The 24,157-nt window shown below is 39.5% G+C and overlaps 1 protein-coding gene across 1 annotated transcript in view; it reads right to left on the bottom strand.

Annotated features, from left to right (window-relative positions):
• Window positions 1-4,355: 4,355 nt before the first annotated feature.
• LOC124143107 (thyrotropin-releasing hormone receptor-like) overlaps window positions 4,356-24,157 on the bottom strand; it is a 35,479-nt gene continuing 15,677 nt past the window's right edge. The window contains exon 2 of the mRNA XM_046511933.2: window positions 4,356-6,647. Coding sequence (XP_046367889.2) covers window positions 4,713-5,795 — 1,083 coding nt within the window. The 5' untranslated portion in view covers window positions 5,796-6,647 and the 3' untranslated portion in view covers window positions 4,356-4,712. The remainder of the gene's footprint in view (window positions 6,648-24,157) is intronic.

Below are 24,157 nucleotides of genomic sequence, written 5' to 3'. Positions count from 1 at the left end.
TCATCAATCAAATAACTAGGCAAATTGACTTCACAATGGATAGGCACCGACATTACCGTCTCAGGTACTTTAGCAAGACGATAGTCGCATCACCCCAGTATAAGTACGAATGCTGTACATTTTGTATATTTCAAGGGTGGTCACATTGGATATACCCGCCTTTTGTCTTCACCGTCGATCTTCATATAATCGTTTTCACAGATATTATTGATGGTTGATACCATTTTGAAGTCCTCACTTGGCCTACACTGCAACAAATACGGTAGCAGAATTTATTAATTCTGAGTCTTTTATTGCATACAATGAATTATAATCAGGAACATAGTTCGTCACATCTGACCTCTGGTCATCACCATGGAGATGCCAGTGGATACGGAATTCGATCTAATACTTACGGTTTTTATATCAGTTATTTCAAATTGGTTTCTCACCCACAGGTATGTAAGAAAATTTGTTTCCACAGAACTGTTGGTGTTTGCATACAATTCATCTGCATACGAAGTAGTTATTAAACTTGAAGCTGCTGCCCTACATGCCTGTTGTCTTCTACTACCCTGCACTGCTACATTCATATTGCTTTCATTCATAGAAGGAAATAGTTGATGTTTCGCAAGATGCCTTTATGCTGTGGAAGTTCTGCACATATTACATCCCTTTTCAAATACAGAGGTTATTATGTTCATGTTAAATGTATATAGCCTTCAGAGACTATAGCTATAGGTTGATCATGTAATTTCACAGACCTACATGTACGTGTGCAGTAGTTGATATTCACAAACTGGATGTACAGACAGTTTGGTCTGACGCTGTGTGAAGGCATATTCAAGCAATATTACATTAGGGGACACCACGAATCGGCTTCAACATGTGGGGAATAGAACACAGGTTTGTTTCTTGTTTATCGCCGCGCTAGGCAATATTTTCATTCAATTCACCGAGCCTGTCCACCCGATACACAGAATCGCTTCTAATAAGATAAGCAATAAGCATTGAGACACCTTCATAAACATTAGTTAAAGAAGGACGCAGACATAAAGTGCATCTCGTTTTGACCCCTAGGTTACCCCCACTGTTCCATGACCATTACATGGTCACAACTGCAATGTTTACTCCGCCACACAATAATGTGCTTTTACGAAATGATCTCGTGTTTTGTGGAATCACTTCGTTCTGACGTAATATCTAATTATAATTTAAGTTCATAATAAAATGTCAGCGTATTTCGTTTTAATATGGCATCTGAGTGTCATTATCGGAAGCAACAATGTCTGATGTTAACAGAACACGACGATGGGCATGCAGTCAATATTGTATTGGCCATCACAGAGAAAATCTGTAATGATGATAGTCCTGAAGCACGTCGTTGCAACTCCCCAACTCATAATCTACGGAAATGTTATCGAGGGAAGAAGGCATTCATTATATTTGTGTACAAAGAGAAAGAAGCTTGTGCATACGATTATTGAATGTTTGCTGATGCGGCCCAAAACGTACCGAGGTGTAATGTCGATACCTCTGTCGGGCCAATCAAAACGCAAAATCGTTAGACCATTGTGTTTAAAATGCTTACACTTGTTGATAATAAACAACGTTTACAACTCACCACTAACGCAAATACAGCTTTCCCTTTACAGCGGCTAATGTTGAGCGAGGATGGAAATGTCCATACACAAATGTTTTAGAGATCTGGTCTACTAAAAAAAAACTCAATTACCATCTGAGCGCTACGACTGCTCCTGAAATTACTGTTTATTCTCTTCAACCATTTCTCCAGAGAAACGAAGGCCAGCGTGTCATGCGATAAACATATTTGTAAAGTGAGATGGTCATGCTTTAAATCAACGTTGACGATCTGAGAACACGAGAATGGCAGTTTGTCAAAGAAGTGCTTGCGTAAACTGATGTATGTGTATTGTTTTCTATGGGATCCCTCGTGACATAAGTAGTGTTTCCTTGCTTGAAGGGCGAGATTCGCTCCACACATCCATTCAATACTCGTTTCAAACAGGAAAGGAGTAAAGGAGAGCCGTGAACCACTTATCTTCAAAATAGATCAATGTACTCATCTGTTTCGTCCTGCTTTGATCACTCTTGATTTTCACGAATTGCTACTTTTGGTGGATTTTATCGCCTCCATGGTCCAGTGGAGACGACGTATGTCTTGATTGCGGGAAGCCTTTAGTTCGATCCCTTGACCGAGTCATACCAAAAGACCAAACGACGCTGAAAGACGTTACCCTGCCTGTCGCTCGGAATTAAGGGAATAAAACAAGGACTGGATTGCTCGGAGTATAATGTGTTTGAGTGGGGTATCCTTAAGTCCGGACTACGACAAGCATTCACACACACAAGTGCATGCACTTTGCTATATAACTGAAGTAGGCTTGAACGCGACTTAGAACCCTATGTCACCTTACTCACAGATGTCCATGTTTGCTTGAATATAACTTCCAAATATGTTATCACAAGCGACAAAACCCTTTCAATATTCATAAGAAATCTCTGCTAAATGCAAAGTCCACTGTACGATTCTACTGTATCATGAGCATATGTTGATTATGAATCAGTATCAGGTAGAGATATTAAAAAAATCGAAATAGGGAATTGCATCGAACATCATTTTTGTCACTGATTGAAAATTGAAAATGTCATCTGCATGTCTACAATAAAACTTTTTGAAAGCTTTACAACAGTTGTTTTGTAACCCTGATAAAAGAAGCTTTTGAACAAGAGTCGTATGACGCCGTTTCAAGAGAGAGCACGCTCGAATGTGTCCCAAAAGTTGTGAAACGTGGATACCAACGGTTGAGGGTGTTTTAATATCGTTCGATTTTAAAGGGGCAGTTGTAGTAGTCCTTCTTGTCACACAGTCTTGTGGAGAGTTTCAACAAGAATAACGTACCGAGGACCTATTCTTATCCGCAATTTCAGAAATGTTTAAATGAAAAGACTCCTTTTTTAATATGAAACAGCTAAGATGTAGGGGCATTCAGAATCACAATCATAACATATTTCGAAAACTTTATGTTTGCAAACGACCGAACGATTATAAATGTACTTCACAGGTGTGTACCACATCTGTACAGATATCAATCTTAATTCGTCGGGGCGGATGTCTGGACCAGCTTTGATAAAAGTACAAAGCATTGGAGATGTTTATTCTGCAAAGATACCCATCAACCACTGCACATTTATTTTCCAAGTAGCTGGGGATACGGTTGTTGTTGTTGTTTTTTTAAATATCATTATCATTTGAATACAGAGAGAACCAAAATATACATACTTGCACTTCGTCCTTTTTCATTTTTCATCCATTTGGGTAGACAAAGAAAGTTCCTTTTCATGTATCCATCGCCTTCATGCGTTGATCGTGGGTTCAGTCAGTCTTCTAATTAGACGTTTCCAACGGAGGTGTCACATCATCCAAGCAGATCACAAGTGCACACGAACATAAACACGCCATGTTTGACCAACTTGACCGAAATGATTTCATATCGAAATTTTATTTTAGTTATTATTCAGTTATGAATTTTGGTACCCAGCCAAAGATTTCTTTTTACAAACAGTTGAAGTAATGAGTGATGGTTAAATAGATACAATCAAATTCAACAACGGTTCTTTCAATTTTCAATCACAAATTCGGTGTACTTTCTTTTGGTCCTCAGTTTAGTTCGTTTACAGGGCGACCGTTCTTAAAGACAGATTATTCTATGCGTAACTGAAAAAAGTTACTTGTATACACTTTATTTTGAAGACAAAATCAAAAGGATATAATTTGAACAGTTATATCAGCTCAACCAGCGCAACGAGACCTCGTTGTGCTCTGGGATAGTCACGTGCACCAAACTAGTTCCAATATGGATTCCTGTCAGTCAGTGATAATCGAGGTCTTATTGAAACATAAGACCCGTTAAGATCCGGGGTAGAATAGGTCTTCATCAACCAATGCTTGCCGTAAAAGGCGAATATGTTTGTCGTAAGACGGGATACGGTGGTTAGGCCCGCTGACTTGGTTGATTCCATCGTATCCCAACTGCTTGGATTAATGTTCATGGTGTCCATCACTGGAGATTATCTGTTCCAGATTCGATTTTATATAAGACAGCCTTTATATTGCTGCAATATTGCTTGATGCGGCGTTAAACAACAAAGAAACAACTGAGATGAGTCGAATGTCACTAATTGCTTTATGGCATGTGTTGTTTTCAAAAAGTGACATGATTTTTGGCAAGAGATGAAATTAAATATCATGCCGTTAGTATGACTGTGGTGTGTATTCACTTCAACTATTTCTCATCTACTTTTTTAATCATGTACACATTCTATTATGGTGAGAATGTAAGCTTGAACGCCTGTATTTGCTGTGCAAATATTTTATTCAATATATCGTATACTGTAGTGAGCTATACAGGTCAGTGCTACCGAAAATATTCTAGCAATCACATTTGATTGGAGTTGACAATAGTAAAACACCCAGCAACATACAATGTATTAGTCACACATGTATTACACACCATGCCCAACAAGGACACATTTTTCAATTAAATTTGTATAATTATTATCAAGAGTCATTATGCTTTCAATGGTACATATCAGTCAACTTTCTCAACCCATAAATGTCTATTTTGAAAGCAATGATTTATTCTGTTTTTCGATCAAATGATTAATTTTTAATTCTAAATCTAATGCCTATTTCGTTTCAAAAAAGTAATTCACATAGCTACTGGTTTAAATTTTCTATTTGCTCTGCTGCCGTTTCGAGATTCAGCTTTCACTGAAGTTGTACATGACACTGAATGACACTTTGTTACGTTCTGGGCTTGTCGTTTCCGTTTCCGACACATGCACAGGTCCAGAAACTGACGTCTGAACTTACGGCCAGTGATAAAATACAGGTAGAAATTGATAGCATGGTTGGAATCACACAGGAAAAATGTCACTTGATTAATGAGATATTTCTGAGCATCTTCCAGTGTACCATACTCAACAGTCCAGAAAAGATCCACCACAACGTAAATAGTTCGTGGTACCGTTAAAATCACAAACACAAAGGTGACGGTCATTAACATTACAGTTATTTGTCTGTCCTGGCGCACTGTTTTTCCCGTTGTCTGTGCCTTTTCACTCTCAACAGACATCTCAATGCGCTGCTGTCGGGAGATCTTGATTGCCCGTATGATGAGAACATTCAAAGAAAGGAGAAGAATGCAAGGTATAATGGAGTACACAGCCGCACTGATCCAATACCAAATATCACGGTAAAACTGAACGTATTCAATAAACATCCCGCAATCTATTCCATTGCCTGAAGTGAAGGTCCAAAAAAGGTGGCTATACACTCCGAACATGAGCACACCCAGCATAATAAGACTTACATATGCCCGCTTTATGCTCCAAAACACACTAATCTTCAAAGGATATTTCACAGCTACAAATCGCTCGACTGCCATAGCTACCAATATCCAGTTGGAATAAGTGACCAGGAACAAAGTTAAGAAATTCAGTATCTTACATCCAACGGATCCGATCCATACCCCGTGTAATGTAAGTTGGAGGTACAGCAGCTTTTGAACAATAGCCAAGTTGTCCGCTACGGCTAAGAAGGCAACATAAAATGTCGACGTGGTCAGCTTTTGCATGCGAATAATTGTCACAACACTGGCACAGTTTCCGGGAAAACCAATGGCAAAAATGACCCACAGGTAATAGTTATTTAGGTAAATCCCTGCCAATAATAAGGCCTTGTTTTCCACTTCCACTTCACCATTTAGGCCGTTGATGGATGAATTATTCATGATTGGGCAATATAAAGGCACTTTCAATCATTAAACATATTCCACACACGAAACCAGTATTTCTTGTGCTCTTCTTAATATCAAGTTTCTTTATTCGTGGCTATTGTACACTGTTGAAATTCCAAAGCAAAAGGTGGTCATCGACATTCTTAAGCGAATAACAAAGTCGGAATTGGGAGTCAATATGAACGCAAAACACAATAGGTTACTCATAAAAGTTGACAACTTACATCAGCTTTCAGTGATCGTCAATTGTACCAGTTGCTTGTCCTTGAAAGAGTACAAGTATCGCCGCGAACGTCAAGGTTTCCACAGAGAATAACTAAAAGAACACTCCAGGGTGTTCATCCTTCAAGGAATCAATCCCAATCTTGCTTTCATTTCAGTAACTTTGGTTCACAATTGCTCCAGCGCGGTAGTAAGATAGCAAGTGCATCGAGTACCTCGTCAGCAAGTAGACCGCTGCAGTCGACCGATCGATAACACACGGAAAGCAGCCCTTGCTCCAATGGTAAGAGTTGGGCTACTTGAGACATACACTACATATCTATCGTAAGTATATGTTCAATATGGTGATGTCCCAATCCATAAGAATAACATCATGTACACATTCCATAGCCGATAAGCAATATCAACTATTAAACACTACAGGATGCATCACTTACTGGGAACACAAGTCGATGCCCTGGGAATTTCAAATGTGGAACTTTTGTCACAATACATTTACAAGTTGTCCTCTGATGGCCTGGCTTCAGAAGTGAGATTATTTCAATAATGTATAGGATCCTGGCACACAGACGCAGTGAATTGTCAATTTCATTCGTGTCCAATATCAAAAGAGAACGATCGCATCTGCAATTAGAAAAATATGTTTTAACAGAATCAGTCTTTAATATGTACATTTCATTTGCATACTATTAAATGCATGAAGCATTAATTCACAAACACACTTTACAAATGTTAATATTGATCGTTCTGTTTACATATCAACATTTATAAGGTAAATGACCATGCATACATAAAATAAACGTTGTTGTTTGAAAATATTGCCTATTTTGCTTCCAAAATAAAAGAGAGAACTTAATAGTGAACACACATAAGGATGAATGAATACCGGCACATTGTTAATTTAGCTCGCATCAACAGTAAAAATTGACTTCCCATTTCTATGAAGAAATCTTCGGGCAGAACTTGTCCAGCATGATTTATAATAAGTTCCTTTAAATACATATTGAACGTTGCCACTGACTTAATATAACACTGTACTTTTAAGGTAGTGCCACGTTGTGCCCTGTATAACACATTCTAAAACATGAAATTGTAAAACAATTATAACGGCACATGTCGTTTCATGCAGGACTTGTAAAAAAGCTATGACATTTTTTCAAACTTTACTATCAGGCAAGTAAACAAACACTTTTGTACATGTATAAAACGATATTCTTATCAAAAGCTGTCAAACGCACTTCTACTAAATATATATGTAGAATCTCACCCGAGTGTCTTTTGATATCAAATACATCAATGAGTGTTGATATATTTTAAATCAAAAGACACGAGGGTGAGATTTTATTTATCATCCAACATCATTTTTCCAACTTTTGCTAACAGCTTCAGTAGCAGAGCAATTAGTGATCTCATTTGATTATGACGTCATTGATTACCATGACGTCACAATCAAATGTCATGGTCATGGTAATCAATGACGTCATAATGGTCTGCAAAACATTGTGATGCAATTTCATTGCAGCGATATCTACAATGTAGATATCGCTTGGTCTCACTTAGTCTCCTGTGGGAGCCACTTTTGGAAAATATTGTATGAATATAATCTAACCTGTCGTGATACAATAATGGGTCTTCATAATATATTCAGTGTGACATCACAGTTTCTGTTCTTCTGGAGTTATTTCATCAAAACACAAAGTTCGTGTGCAAGGATTTGTTTTGTTTGTTTGTTTGTTGTTTTGAGCCGCACTCAGCAATATTCCAGCTAAATGACGGCGGTCTGTAAAATAATCGGACCAGACAATCCAGTGATTGATATCATGAGCATAGATCCACACAATTGGGATCGATGACATGCATCAACCAAGTCAGCGAGCCTGACCACCCGATCCCGTTAGTCGCCTCTTACGACAAGCATAGTCGCCTTTTACGGCAAGCATCGGTTGCTGAAGACCTATTCTACCCCGTATCTTCACGAGTTGCTAGATATGTACAGTGAATTCTCGTTGAGTAGAAAACCTTAAATGTGGAAACCTCTGTATTATAGATACGGTCCTTGGTACCGGCATTCTCGCATATAATTACCATTATTTTATGTCTGATCAGTAGAACCTTTTATGTAGAAAAACCTGTCGTCTGGATACATTTCCTTGGTCCCCAGTGAGATGTCGCATGGTAAATTTGACTTTTTAGGTAGAATAACAGTACTTTTATTGACTGAGCCGTCACAACTCAATTGAGTTGTTAACAGACAATTACGCCGTCCCGACTTTAACTGCCCTGTTAATCATTAAACCACAAAGAGTTGACATTGAGTTCATCTCGCTGTCAGCGTAAAAAGGTGATATACATCAAAGGTATGATCTGGAGAAGAGATGATGAAACGTTTTAAATGATTATTCAAGATCATATGTTAACATGAAATACATATTGTAAGCCGCATGACTCTTATTTTAATCATTACTTGTGTCTCATATCTCATATATGTACATCTATGACAATGATCAAAGAACAAGAGCTGATGATTCAAAAGTCGCACTAAAGAAAACCTGTTGAGTAGAGATTTTCACATGACCTTTTCATTTACTACTTGTCAGGGTTTCACTGCATACTTAAACGCGTAAGTAGGTAAAGGCTAAAAACATAAATTAAATGTTACCTGCACCGGTCGACATTTTGCTTGTAACGAACTCTACTTGTGTTATAACCTTGCTCTACAACCAGTCAATACACGGAGAATGCACGAGATACTGTTACAGAGGGGCATTCTCAAAGGACATGACCTATTATTATCGACGGAAACATTTGCATGAAATCCACTTCTTTCTTTGGAGTGTACAAACAAAGCTACCTTTGCGCGTCAAGGGAATAAGAAGCTCTCAAATCCATTGCTGTAAAAAGAGAGTACCTATCGAGCAACGTGCATGGCCAATATGTACACCTTAGAACGAACCACACTTGTCTTTCGGTGTGGAAAAGGACTTGGCCCTCGGAGTTCTCAGGAGCCAATAGACGGAGATTGCGACCTAATTTAAGTTCGTCATCTCAATGCTGTTAAATCCTGTGAATTAATCAACATTACATGGCAAAAGAATTTAAAAATAATTATTGCATTTGTCCTTACAATGGCCTTGTCTTAAGTGCCACGTAACCCATTTGACATTAACTCCTTCTTTTAACCATGTTCGAGGTGAGGTGAAATGGGGTTTAACGTCGCGTCCCAGATTATTGCACTTATATAGCGACGTGCATGCACGTGTGTGTGTGGCTGCTTGTACTAGTCCGGACTGATGCCGATTTATAGTGCTAGCTCACTGAGATACCATGCCGCAGTTTAACATGAACACCTCACTCAGACACAGTATACTGACTCCGAGCCGACCAGTCCTTGTTTTAGCCCCTTAATGCCGAGCGCCAGACAGAGTAACAACAAGTACCATCTTTTAACGTCTTTTGGTATGACGCGGCCGGGGATCGAACCCCGGACCTTCCGCTCTCCGGCCGGACGCTCCCCCTCTTGACCAAGGAGGCGGTTAACCATGTTCGACCATATAACGGAACTAATTCCTATCATAGTACCCCACTGTCTTGGCCAGAGGGAATTCTAGTCGGTATGTGATTGTGTGACTGTCGGACGGACATGTTTTCACTGTATCTTCCTTCCTGTGTCAATCTCCAGGACCCGGTTGTATCAAAGCCTCATTAACTAATGGCTACATTAAACCCTAATGATACATTAGTTAATGAAGGTTAATGACATGGCATGGTAATGCATCATTAAAGTTTGATATAACCGGGTCCAGGTCATCGGGCCGACCGAAATGTTACCATCTGGATGATATTCTTGTGCTGCTTCCTAATATACACCACGTATCCAGTGTTTCATTGAGTATATTATATTAACTCAAACATTTTGTTGAAATGAAATGTCAGTGTCATCAATGAAGTGCGATTTGCACACAGTAGATTCCACAAATAACACATATTCCTTCTATGGCATCCATTTTTGTGTGTACATGCCACAGCGCTCAGAAACGGGAGGATGAAAAATGCACAATATAATGACCATGTTATACCTTCTTCTTCTTTCATGACGATAATTTTGAAGCCTCGGCGCTGATTTGCTCATCAGTAAGTTCACCTGACTCGACTCTTAAAGAGGTTTCCTTAGATCTTCATGCATATATATAAGATTGTATCTTCCTTTTCGTGATAATTTCCCCAAAAAAATGTTGGGCCTCTGATTGTACAAATAAAGAGTCATCAGGAGACAACATATCCAACCGGTCTGGTGTTCGAGTTTGGCTACTTTTGGCTACCCCACTTTTGGTTCATTGCCTTTTGAACCTTCAGAAGAGAGAAAAGCTTTGCAGTAGTTTTCAAAATCCCAAATCACCAAAGGCACCAGTTCACAACTAGACTGATCTGTTATGCACGTTTTATCAAGAAATATTCAACGGTTTGGGGGTTCTGCTCCGGTAACGAGCACAGCCCTCCTTTTCAGTATAAGTCCAACTTGTCGTCATAAAAAAAAAATAATAATAAAAAAATCCCAAATCATCAAAAGGCGCCAGTTCACTTTGAGACCACTGATCTGTAAGTTTTAACAAGAAATATTCAACGGTTTAGGAGTTCTGCTCCGGATACGGGAAACTTGTGGAGGACGGATGGACATGCTGATCGCCGGTTTGAAAAACGGGAGGATAAAAAATGTTCGCCAGACAATGTCCTAAAAAATATGTGAAAAAAATGGCAGCCCCTTTCTTATAGATTAGAATTCTCTAATGAGAAAGAGAATTGTGTGTCTGAATCGAAGCAGTGACTGAAAACACTCCCCAGAATATTAACCTGTCGGTCGCTATCGCTTCTAGTATGTGTTAGCCTTATAATCCCACGATTCTTCCACGCGAGCACAAAATCAGAGACAAATCCAGAGTGTCGCGTTTGATTCCACTTCTGTAACCACATGGGACACAGCTTTTCATGTTGTACAGAGCTGTTTACAATCTAACGCATCAACTGCAAGTATAGTGTACAAACCTTGAAAGAGTTCAGCTTTCTTTGATCAAGTGGCATGTCCACAGCTTTTACATCGTTCTGACGGACCACATCAATGAAGTTTACGTATATGTGGGCTGTACAGGAAATAGATTTAGATCATGCATACCAACCGTTGAGTTTTAAATGCAATGAGAAAGCCTGAGATTGTCTGTCGTTCTTCCCTATAACCAAACGCATTTAACGCATCAACTACAAATAGAGCTTAGAAAGAATGAAAGAGTTCATATTTCTTTGCGCAATGACATTTGCACAGTGTCTAAAACATTCTAACTACATACTTGTTACAATAGCGACCAAGTAACCTACTGTTTTCACCCCTGTCGGTCAGGAGTAGATGGAAATTATGCATACCAAGCATATAGTAATACTATTAAAAAGAAGTTAAGCACCACCCGATTCTTTCATACTACAATAAAAATATGAACGAGTCATGCCATGACAGAATAACAATAGCAATATGAAAGAATCTGGTTATCCTAAACTTCAGTATGATATTAATGCATCATGTATTTTTAAGTACTTATATTTAATTATGCATGTAACTGGTATTATTGAAGTCTAACTGCCAATACCTCAACAATGACATTCTATTCAATTTGTTCTTCTGTATGAAACCTTGTGAATACGTTGATCTCGTTTGTCAAACGGTATTGTTAATGTGCATGCAAAATATTGAATAATCCCTACTGTAACATAAATGGAAGAATATACATGTATGTGTGACATGAGCCAATGAGTGAGAATAACCACAAATAACCTAACCGTTGTATTTCACTTGACATACTTGTTAATGTTCTTGGTTAAAAGATCAGTTTAACACAGTGACACTTTCCAACCCTATCGTTTATATACATCGTAATTATAACTGTTTTGCAAAGGGGGACAGCTTACAATAGTTGTAAATATAATGCTTTAGTCATTTCATCAAAACTAAATGTTAAGTATTTGTTGGATGTACAGGATGTACACTTTTATATCCCCACTCATTTGTCTCCGTCTTTAAAAAACCGACCATTACACAACAAACCCAAGACAGCAATCTATAAAAACAATGGACTTTTTCAAGCTGACGAATCCCAGCTTTGCCCTGATTGTGTTTCTTTGTTTGCCAGCACCATACCGGCGAGTTTCACCAAAGTGTTATACGTCTAAGACATGCAGAACTTCGGCCATCATTTGACACACCTTGATATAACTGAAGTACTGTTGTAAGCGGGTTAAACCAAACTCACTCACTGTTGGAATTAATATGAAAACAATCAATCATGTCTACATATGACATGGAGTTAGGGCCATATTTCAGGTTAATTCTTTCATTTAATTGTTAATCGAGAAACTTCCAGTTTACGAATCTGGAGTACTGCCTTGCGGTGTCAGGCAACAATTACATCTTTTATATGAAATTATGTGCGTGGCGGGTGCTACCGGTGGGTCAGGAAAACATGCTAACCCCTTTCTCGAACACCTGATGTCATCACTAATTTTTAGTTATACACAATTTCTACCGCTATTTTGCCTCTCGCGCCCTATGGAATCTGTTTCGTCGGATAATCGAGACTGCTTATATAAATGTCTGGCGTTGATGTTTGATATTTGCTGCCCATGCTGTTCGAGAACACGCCAAATGAATCATGCCATGAAGTGAAGCTTAACCCTTTAAGACCTTCATCAGTAAGATGAATGTAACGCTGCCTGTATTGCGTTTTGTATATTTGAATACCCCTTTTGGTGTTTTATTATAGTGCTCTTTCACATATTACTGCAATGAAGTCCATTTCCTATCATGATGTTTTAGGAAGGTGTTCATACTTCATCAGTTGGACGTAATATTACTTTAATATACACTCTTGTAGCCGAAATGTCTGTTTTCCGTAAAAATATGGATATAAAAAATCAATGTTATTGTTGGAAAATCAGAATCACTTTCCAAGACAGTTTATGTTGATGGTGTATTAATATCTAAACATTTGTGCAAACGATTACCCGGTGCTTGTTAAAATCATATTATATGTTAGAGTGTGTTTTTGTAGATATTTTTTATTTAATTAAACAGTCACGCCACCGTCAACGAATAGACCCACATTATCTAAGATTAATGTTATTACAAGGGGACTTTTTATTCAGAGTGTTTTATTCCTACTTGAGTACTGTCGTGAGTCCTTGAAGATACCATGCCAGTAGTTTTATTATTTTACAGTACAACCTATTTCTTTAAGATAGAGCACGATTATCGACCTTATAAAACTCTGTAGCTACATAACCAATCCGAAGATGGCGTTTTTCCGGTACGGCAAAATAAAAGAACGAGAAATTACCATGAACACACCGGGTCACAAATAATGCCATACATCTTCATTTCCTCTCCCTCTAGGAGACGTAACCAATGGTTCTTCAGAAATGTGTCATGTGATTTATAGTGGTAATGCTGCCAATGAACATGGAGGGTCAAAACATCGTCCATAAAGAAAAATAATCGCAATGCGGAACATTGTTAAGAACACGTTTTTACTACTTCCATACACGTATGCATTGATCCATATTTCAGAACACCAAATAAATACATTATTAGGCAACTATTATTAATAAACAATACATGTATGTCCATTATTCGCAGTCACGATATGGCTGAAATATTGCCGATGTGACGTTAAATATTAACTCACTCACTCACCCATTATTCGCAATGCGGAACATTGTTAAGGATGTTCATAAACACGTTTTAATACTTTTAACACGTATGCACTGATCCATATTTTTCAGGACACAAAAAATACATTATCAGATAACTGTTATTGATGCACAATACATTTTTGTCCATCAAAGCGAAGCTTTAGATATAACCATCATACCAAGTGTTATGGATGTTCATATACCATGAATACCTGTTTTTACGAATGTCATTCATTAGTGGTAATTTTGTTTTGATTAAATCATTAAATTACTGGCCTTTTAACGATCATATCATGCAATTAGCGCATCTTCCAATACGGGAACGTTGCGGGGAGTAGATATTTCATAAACGTTCTCATTTTCATGAAATAACTACATATCAGTCAAACGGTACATGCGGTGTGGTGGTACAATACTACATTAATATAACTGATTAGAAAAAGTTCAGAACACTTATTCTACATCTGTTCTTTGCATGTTTGTTGTTGTATAACACCACACTCAGTAATATTTCATATGGCGGCCGTCTGTAAATTTAAATAGTCGAGTCTGGACATGTGTATGCTATGTCAAAACATGTTATTTAGTGGGATATTTCTGACTGAACTTCGCGGATTCTTTGCATTTTCGTGATTGAACAGGACACAGTGTGTGGGAAGAGACAATAAGTGAAAATAGCTCGCTAATGCATGGTGAGAGTAGAAAACGTCGAAGCGGCAGCGGATGCAGCAGTACTGAAAGTGAGAATGAAATACATGGATTTGGAATCTAAGAAGAAATTAGTTAGCTACACGAAAAAGTGCTGGATATAACTGAGGCTCGATTCATGTATTAGCGAAAGCTGCAGAGAGATTTAGTGGTTGATTATGCTGACACACGCAAGATAGATAAATTGATGAAGGGATTGAACGGCAATATAGTGCTGAAAGATATGTGCCAGAAAAACCCATTGTTGCCAAATACGCCAACTGAAACACCTGTTTTACCTGCGAGTGCAGTGCCAATTTCAAGGCAAGTAACTCTCAAGCAACAAGAGACTCACCTAGACTTGATGTGTCTGCTCCAGAGTTTAACTCACAGAGAAATGTCATGGACAGTGTCGTTAACCTTTCTCACATCACAAAGTGATTGGCTGACCAGATTAGCCTGGGAAGACTCCTAACTCTTGAACCAGTATGTTCGTTGATATTGTCAGTTGGAAAAGTGCATTTGAGACACTGATTGAGATTCGTGGTGTTGCCTCTGCAGGACGTATATACTATCCACAGAAATATCTTGGAGGTGTAGCTCGGGAGTGTGTTGAAGGTGTTCTACAACTCAACATAAGTGGAACTTATTATGAAGCAAAGACCTTGCTTGACAAGAAGTTCGGCAATCAGTTTGTCATTGCGAACTCTTTCAGGGACAAGCTTGAGGCATGGCCCAAAATTCAGGTGGCTGAGGTGAAATGGGGTTTAACGTCGCATCCAAGAATATGGCACTTATATAGTGATGTGCATGCATGCATGCATGCGTGTGTGTGTGTGTGTGTGTGTGTGTGTGTGTGTGTGTGTGTGTTTGTGTTATTAAACTAGCCGATAAAATTGCTGGCGAAGCTCCCAGAGTGGTTGTCATATCATTAGGCGGGATTGTCTCTGATTGGAAATAAAGAGGTTATTCATTTCCCCTATTTAGGGAATTTGTTTACTTTGTATTTAATTAAGGAAGCCGACATCATATGTGCGACCCTGTGACAGTTTCAAGGTTAAAGATACCTAACACCCAACTCCAAGGAGGCGTACAGTGTTACAGGCTGGTACTTCACAAGTCAAACGTGTGTCACTGTGTGTTAACAGTGACCATGAAGGTAATGACCTGGATTACTGCCACCATTTTCTTGAACTTTTACAATGCTGAATCAGAAGGAGTTTGTTAAGGAAAGGATCTTATGTTTTGCATGTTTGAAGTCGGTGCACAGGTCGAAGGACTGCACGAAGAGATGCAAATGCATAACATGTGGCAGGTTCCACCAAACCCCTTTTCATGAAGATACGTGGAAGCAGGAATCAAGTGAGACTAAAGTAAAAGAAACTGGTTATTCAAGTGACATTCCTGTTTGTGAGCCAAAGAAGTCAAGTGCGAGTGGCCACATTGACAGTGGGCAAGGGGATCACACTGTGACAGTCCAGAGTATGAACATTTGGTATTTGCACTTTTAGATACTCAATCATACACCGGCTCGACACAACGTGTGAGGAGTTGCAAGTGAATGGAACACACATAACGCTGCTCCTGTCTACACTCACAGCAGAAGAACAGTTAATTGACAGCAGGAAAATCACTGGCCTGAAGGTTCGTCGATTTAACAACTCAATCACTATTAATTTGCCTCCGGCATATACGCGGAACATTATGCCAGCGAACAGGAATCATATACCTACCCCCCAAACAAGTGAAAATGTGGCCTCATCTTGAACATTTGGCTAAGGACATTATACCATTTAGTGATGTGAAAGTGGGCCTGTTGATAGGTTATAAGTGTCCTTAAGCGCTCACCACAAGGACAGTCTTCCCACCAGTGAATGACAATGATCCGTATGGACAAAAGACAGACTTTGGATGGGAATAGTGGTACCATTAAACACAAGGAGATTAACAATTGCGGACCAGTTGGTATCAGTCATGATGTCATGTCATCTGTCGAGCCCATTGTTTCAATCCATTCCGTCTGCAAGTCATGCAGATTTTCCAAAGGAAATGTGACATTGAGCAAATGTTTTATCAAATCAATGTGGTAGAGAAGCACAGAGACTATCTTAGGTTCCTCTTGTGTGACAAAGGTGACCTCAACACTGAACCTTCTGAGTATAGAATGACTGTGCATTTGTTCGGGGCAGCAGCATCTCCTGGTTGCACATACTATGGGCTGAAGCAGGTATCCAGGGATTATGAGGCTCAGTTTGGCTCAGCTGCGTTGTATGTTACAACTAATACGTTGACCATGGATTGACGGAATGAAGCAATAGAACTCAAAGACAAGAAACAGATTTACAGTGAGGGAAGAATAAGGCTTCCATAGGATATCAGAGGCACCCCTGGTTTCTTATTGTGGCTTGGATATGGTCGGACCATTTTTCGTCAAAGAGGGACGCAAGGAACTCAAGCGTTACGGTGCTTTGTTCGCGTGCCTGGTGTGTCGTGCTGAACATAATGAAGTAACAAACTCAGTTTCTAGGGATTCCTTCACTTCATTAACGCCTTCAGGAGATTATTGCTGTGCGAGGCCAATTGAGAGATGATCACAGTACTAATTTTGTGGGTGCTCGAAACGAATTGTATGACTCTGAATAGGTCAACATTCTGCTGAACAAAGACTGTGGTTTCAACCCCTTTGTTATGAATCCACCCTGTGCTTGCCATGTTGGGGGATCATGGTAGCGACAAATCCGTACTGTAGGTATGTGCTCTCTAGCTTGATGGATCAAGTCGGCAAGCAATTGGATGTTTAAGGTTTGAGAACGTTATTGACAAGTTGTGAACAGTCGGCCATTGACTACAGATAATCTGTATGTACCCAATTCACCTAAATTGCCACCAAATCATCTTCTAAACACAAGACAAGCATCGTTGTGCCACCACCAGGCAATTTCCAGATCAAGGACATTTACTTTCATAAACAGTGGAGACGTGTCCAGCATTGTGTTAGGGAATTCTGGTTCAGGTGGAGAGAACTCATTCAGAACTTACAAGTTGCTCAGAGGCGGTTACGACCACGTAGAACCCTTGTTAGGGTTATATCGTTCTGATAAGGGATGAAATGATCTCGCAATCAATGGAAGTGATACTTACCTTTGTAAGGACAACCTTGTGCATCGAGTGAATGTAGCTGCAGGTAAAAGAGATTCCACAGCCAATTGAAAACGAACTGGACCGGTTACTTACATTGAGAGACCAATCCAGGAAATGGCTCTGTTGTTGGAATGCAATGACGAAAACAATGTAGACTATGCAGACATACAACTGTAAGTGTGTCTTATTTCAGGTTGATGAAAACATGGACTGTTGGTTCTAATTGATATTGTGTTGTACCTGGCTCAAAAAAGACATTTGTAACTTAATTTTATTTAAGCTTTTTAATATGTTTAATATGATTCGGAGTATTCGTGAGTTCAAATACAGCTGTGTTCCGTATGCATAGTGTAATGATTATTTGTATTGTTGCAGTTTAATAGGACATTAGAGGCCCTATTTTGGTAGAAGTGTAACGTAAATTTATCGATTGTTTTTTTGTTGGCGGCTGGCGTTAACTGATTTGATTATCTCCTCTTAATAACAAATCCGGTGTCTGTACGTTGCAGGTGGTATGTGTGTGAGTAAGAGATTTTAAGGCCGTGTAAGTGCCGTTTTGAAAGATGACAGCGTTTTTTCGTAGGTCCAATTTGATGCCATGTAAGCAATAAACAATTCGAGCTTTAAGTTGTTGTGAGTCTGACAAAATATAAGATAGACAGAAAACAGATAAGTTCAACTCAGTTGTCTATTGACAAGTACGTTAATTGGTAACATAGTTTCCTTTTCTTGATCAAACTTCTTCAAATTCAGAACTGTTCACTGCACATTTATGATATGAACCATATTGATTGGTGATAAATGAAAAAAACATAAACACATTGATTGCATTTAATGTACCTAAATACACGTTTAACACTTCTAGTAACAAACATAAACAATAGACTAAAGGACTCCACCCCAGAAACCCAAACCCCGTGCCCATCCTTCACCCCTTCCCGAATGCAGGACAGTTCAAGTTGTGCAGTTAAAATATACATACCAGCCATTTCAAAAAGCGTCATGCGACTCTTGCACAGAAGCTGCTTGATCATGATCAAGGTTACAACATTCAAGGCCTCAGCCAAGCCTTCAAAAAACCTTATGTAGACATGAGGACGGCATTTCCAAATCTGACGCATCAGTGACAAGAATGATATCCGATGCAATTCCCTATTTTGACTTGTACCATATTGTCATGTGGTTTTTCAGGTGAACAATTGGTTTGCCTGTGCATGTGTTTGTGACACTTGCCTGTGCATGTGTTGGTGGGATAGGATACGCTTACCTTTTCGCGAACACCTGGTATCATCACTATTTCATAGTGGTTCATAAGCACATGCTCATGACACAGATGGAATCGTACAACCGACTCTACTTCTGGCAGAGATTTCTTATGAATATGGCAAGGGCTCTGTCGCTTTTATTTTCAACCAGTGAATTACGTGGATACCACGCTTAAGGGTCTAACAATACGCATGCCACTATTCGGTGAGTCCCAGAACATAATATACAAATCGTCAACGCAGTAGTATACCCAGTCTTGATTATCTGCCCAAACTGATTCCATTGGGCGTTAAAGACAAAATAGCGGTTGTCAGTAATCCGGTGTTTATATACACGACATCGACATAATAGACTCGGTAATAATAAATGTGACCTTTCTTCCAGGTAATCCATGTGTACCCGAATTATCTGCAATTACAGTGGGGATTACTACACTTCGGTTTCATAGTCTTGACCCACAACTTCCTTATCATGGACACATTTGGAGTGAGTGAGTGAGTGAGTGAGTGAGTGAGTTGGGTTTAACGCCGCTTCTAACAGTATTCCAGTTATATCACGGCGTGTCAGCTTAATGTGGGATGAAAGCCGAAGTGTTGTAGGTCTGAGACGTTTACCACTTCGTTGAAACCCACGAGCACGGGTATGGTGCTGACAAACCTTGAAACATTATCGGGGCGAACCGTGATTCGAACTCACAATCATAGGTTTCTGGGACACATTTGGAATGGACATAAAAGATGTATTATGTATGTGGTTGTCTGTTATAAAACTGTTATGAAACAAGTATTTCTAAATATATCTCACCTGCTGTATGAAATAACGAAGAACAAAAAATGAATTATGGGGTTATTATTGTATATGAATTGAATCTGCTCTGTCGTTATAATGCCATTTTGACAATTGTCCTACAATTATTGTTACTATTGCCCTTGGCTGCATGTATCTTACATGTCACCAATCACTGATTATTACCTTAGTGTTAGTTACCGTTGATGGATTACATTACATGATATAGAATAAAGAGGCTATAATAGCACATGAACTACTTGTATAGCGCATGACTCCACGCTGCAGAAAGACATTCTCAAAGCACATTTCACATCGTTATACATGAATAAGTTTGCTCCCGAGGTCTCAGTTCGTTGGCGAGTATACAAATATCTGAGCAATATTCGAATTCACATCCCCAAGGAGGTGGCCTACTTTTGGTTACTGGTGGCCTTTTGCCCGTGTTTTAAACTGTATTAATGATATTGTTTTGCTCAAATATGTTTCATCAATTTTTTTAAAATATAGTATGCTCGAATATGTTTCATAACTTGTTTTTAAATATAACTTTGCATTTATGACTGAATTGTTAATATATTAACTTGGTCTCGTCGCTATATGGCTGGAATAATGCCGATGCGACGTTAAATGTTAACTCACTCACTCACTCGAATTCACATCACTGGTTCAGCCTTCAGCTACGGGTTTCTATAGGATTGTTATTGACCTGAATCGATTGCTATGGGATTTTCTCCTACACTCGGCACAGCCGTGATATAACATAAGCCAACTAATTCATTCATTCACACAATCACATTAATTGCTGGGTAAACAGAGGTACAGATATCCAACGACGTACGAACCACGCCTTGTCTCAGAGTGGAGCCGGACGGTGGCCCAGGATTTACCATTGATGAGAAAAAATTCTTAAGCCGTTCTCTTGCAGAATTTTAAATTATTTTGCATTTTAACAACAGAAGCCTTATCTTAAGTACCACACCTCCGATTTGACCAAAATTCCCTAAACAACGTTGTAATAATCTTTCGTATCCAATATAACACCATATCACGACATATACATGTCTTGGCGAGGAGTTGTCGTGTTTTGTTCCTGTTTGAGCATTCTATTGATCATGAGTCCTTAAAAGATACATTTTATCATTTACAGTGCAGCCTATTTCGTTGGTGTAATGTCCTATTATCGACCTTCTAAAATTCATTAACTTCACGCACGACACAATAAATGAATGAGACAAGACCCACAATCACAACGGGTCACAAATTACTGCCATACATCTTAATTTCTACCCTCTCGGGGGGACATAACCAATGGTTTTCCGGGAAGGTGTCATGTAATAAATGGTGAAATGCTTCCAATTGCGTCGGGCAGGGCCAATCTGTGTGATGGGTAATATGTATTATACCCACAATACCAATATGTCCATCAACTTGTGTGATCCTTATTTCATGGATTCCGGATTGAACAGGCATAAAATGTGATCGGTGACTTGGCCAGTAGGCATTACAGGCAGTATATCAGTAACAGAATGTCGGTCGGAAGTATAGTTAGTATATTGTCCTTCCTGCTTCCTAATATGCCACAGGTGGTCTGTACATCAGTGTCTATATTCACACAATCATATTCTTCTAATGACATGTCTGTGTAAAGCAATGACTGTTGAGAGCAGATCATATACTCATCGGCAAAGGTTTTTTGAAGATTGACTATATATCTTTTTCGATTCATACTTCAATGAACCATGAGTGAGTGAGTGATTATGTCTCCGTAATATTTCAGCAACATCACGGCTGGGGACAACAGAAATGGGCTTCACACATTGTACCCATGTTGTGATTCGAACCCGGGTCTTCGGCGTGTCGGGCGAACGCTTTAACCACTAGGCTAGCCGACAGCCCAACCTTTGTAAGTGGATGGAGGTTGTAGCATTGGAACAATATTGCCCTGGATCTTTCGTGCGCATCAAGGTAAGTCCCTTTAAACTTGCAATGCAATTCCCCGACGTTGAAGAAAGGCATTGGAATGTCATTCCATATCTGAAGAAGGATAAGCCAGAGTCGTTCCAATTTATCTTAGACATGTTTGATTAGTGACAGATCATGGGATCTTGCAGGACGTTCTGCCGTCAGAATTTGGCCAGGAATGGTATGGCCTGTAAGACTTGCTATCTGGAACCTGCGTCGAAGATACGTGGTTCGAACCATATGTCTTGGCGAGGGGTTGAAACGGGTGGGTGGCCACTACGGTACCGGTCTGACGTGGGTGTCCTGTTGATTACGTCGCCATGCAATGCAAGTGCTACGAGGGCTTGTCAAAAGGTTTCAAGCCTAACAAACAAAACCAACAATTGTGAAAGTATTTTTAAGTATATTTTTCAACATAATGTCCCTGCTTTTTTCAACATAATGTCCCTGCTTTTCAATACACTTCTCATATCGTTAGTGAAGATTTTCAATTCAAGTCGGGAAGAAGTTTTCTGATGCCACCCTGAAACACCCATTCCCGGCAGCTTTGAGGTTATCGGAGTCGTCAAAGTGCTTTCCACGAAGGTGTTCTTTCAGTTTAGGAAACAGGTGAAAATCACTTGGTGCCAGGTCTGGCGAGTATGGAGTGTGAGGAAGCTCTTCGAACCCACATGGTCGCACAGCATCCTTTGCAAGTCGATAGGTGTGAGAAGAGGCATTGTCATGAAGAGGTAGAACTCCAGCAGTCAGCATTCCTCGCCGTATGTTTTTGATAGAATCTCTTAGGCGACGAAGCAAACCAGCATAGAAGGCACCGGTAATCGTCTTTTGAATTTCTTGGGTGCCGGAGAAGTGGAATGGTGTCTTTCCATCATTGATTGACATTTCGACTCGGGATCATAGTGGTAGACCCATGTTTCATCACCCGTTACTAATCTCTTTTTAAATTTGACGAAATCTTCCTCAATTAGCTCTAGATTTTCTCTGGCAATGTCAGTTTCCCTTAAGATCAGAATTTAGAAACTTCGGCACCCAACGAGCAGATATAGTATACATCTGTTAATGTTCATGAATAATATACTCTTCACAAAAAGAAACTTGACACTGACTTTCAAAATGTAATATAATGCGATTGTTTCAAAATAGGACACAGAAACCACAATTGAAACACTGTACACAATCTTCAAAACATTAATCGTATCACCTAGACAGACACACGTACACGATACAGTCACAGGGGTAAAGAAAATTGTCAGTATCGGTTGTGCCCACCACGTGCATCAATCTACGCTTGACACCGACGACCCATAGATGCAATCAGGTTGTCAATAACACGCTGTTGGATGTGCTGCCATTCATGCTGAAGTGCATCAAGAAGCGCCGGAAGTGTTTGAGGCGGTGGATTCCTTCTGCGAACGCGTCGATCCAACTCGTCCCACAGATGCTCAATCGGGGACAAATCTGGTGACTGGGCTGGCCAAGGTAATGTCAGGATGTTGTTGTGCTGTAAGAAGTCCTGACAAACACGTGCAATATGCGGTCTAGCGTTGTCCTGCTGGAACTGTCCGCCATGAACGATGACGCGAGAAAGAACGTAAGGCTGTAGGACCAAGTCTCTGTAACGCACACCTGTCAATGCGTCCTACCACCGTGTTTTCGCGAATTATAGACACATCATCTTTCTGTTTGACTTATTTGGTTCTCATTTAATGTAATTATTTTAGATATTTAGCAAAAAGTGGTTTTACATCTATGTCAAGTTTCTTTTTTGAAGAGTATAGTTTTAAATGGATCCGTGTCTTAGACCTGTACGTGTGTCTTCCTCAAGTTCAGCAAATGCAATACGTCTATCTACGTATATCAGCGTTACTGTCTCCTTGATTAAATCTTCATTGATGTAAGTTGAGGGACGTCCAGACCTAGGGTCATCATCAAGGCTTGTTCTCCAAGCCTTAAACATTACTGCCCAACGTTTTACAATGGAATAGCTAGGGCACTTATCCCCATACACCTGTGACATGCGGTCATGAATTCCTTTGCTTAAAGTAAAAAAATTGATGACAGATCGGTACTCGTTCTTTTCCATTTCTGTGTCAATTTGGACCCCTATAACGTTCAACTGGCTGTCACTAACACACAAACGTCCTCAACAGACCAAATGCACTTGCAATGAAATACTCAAACAATGTACTTCATTCTCTCATTCGCTTTTTATGGACCATAGTTGAAAGTTAATCAGCCCTTTTTTATCAACCCTCGTATTTGGTGTTCCTGTGGACTTTGAACAATTGATTTCCGACGTCACACTGCGACTCGGACACAAACATTTCAACGGGTCGCCATCTGTCATTTTCACTTTGGCATGACATGGTGAAAACTCTGATCTCTTCCAAAGACTGTTCAGAGTGGCAGTGATAGAAGATTGGGTATATGATCTTTTACAGGGAACATTGCAATTTATCCGGAATATTCGTCATTTCTTCAAAACAAACATGCAATGCGAAATTTGGTTGGGGGTAATCTTCTCGTCTAAGGCGCAGCAATTCAACCTAGGATTC

Source organism: Haliotis rufescens, unplaced genomic scaffold (assembly GCF_023055435.1).
Source record: "Haliotis rufescens isolate VD_foot unplaced genomic scaffold, xgHalRufe1.0.p SCAF_10, whole genome shotgun sequence".
Lineage (NCBI taxonomy): Eukaryota > Metazoa > Mollusca > Gastropoda > Lepetellida > Haliotidae > Haliotis > Haliotis rufescens.
The sequence above is the reverse complement of the archived record's forward strand: the minus strand, read 5'-3'. Positions and strand labels throughout refer to the sequence as shown.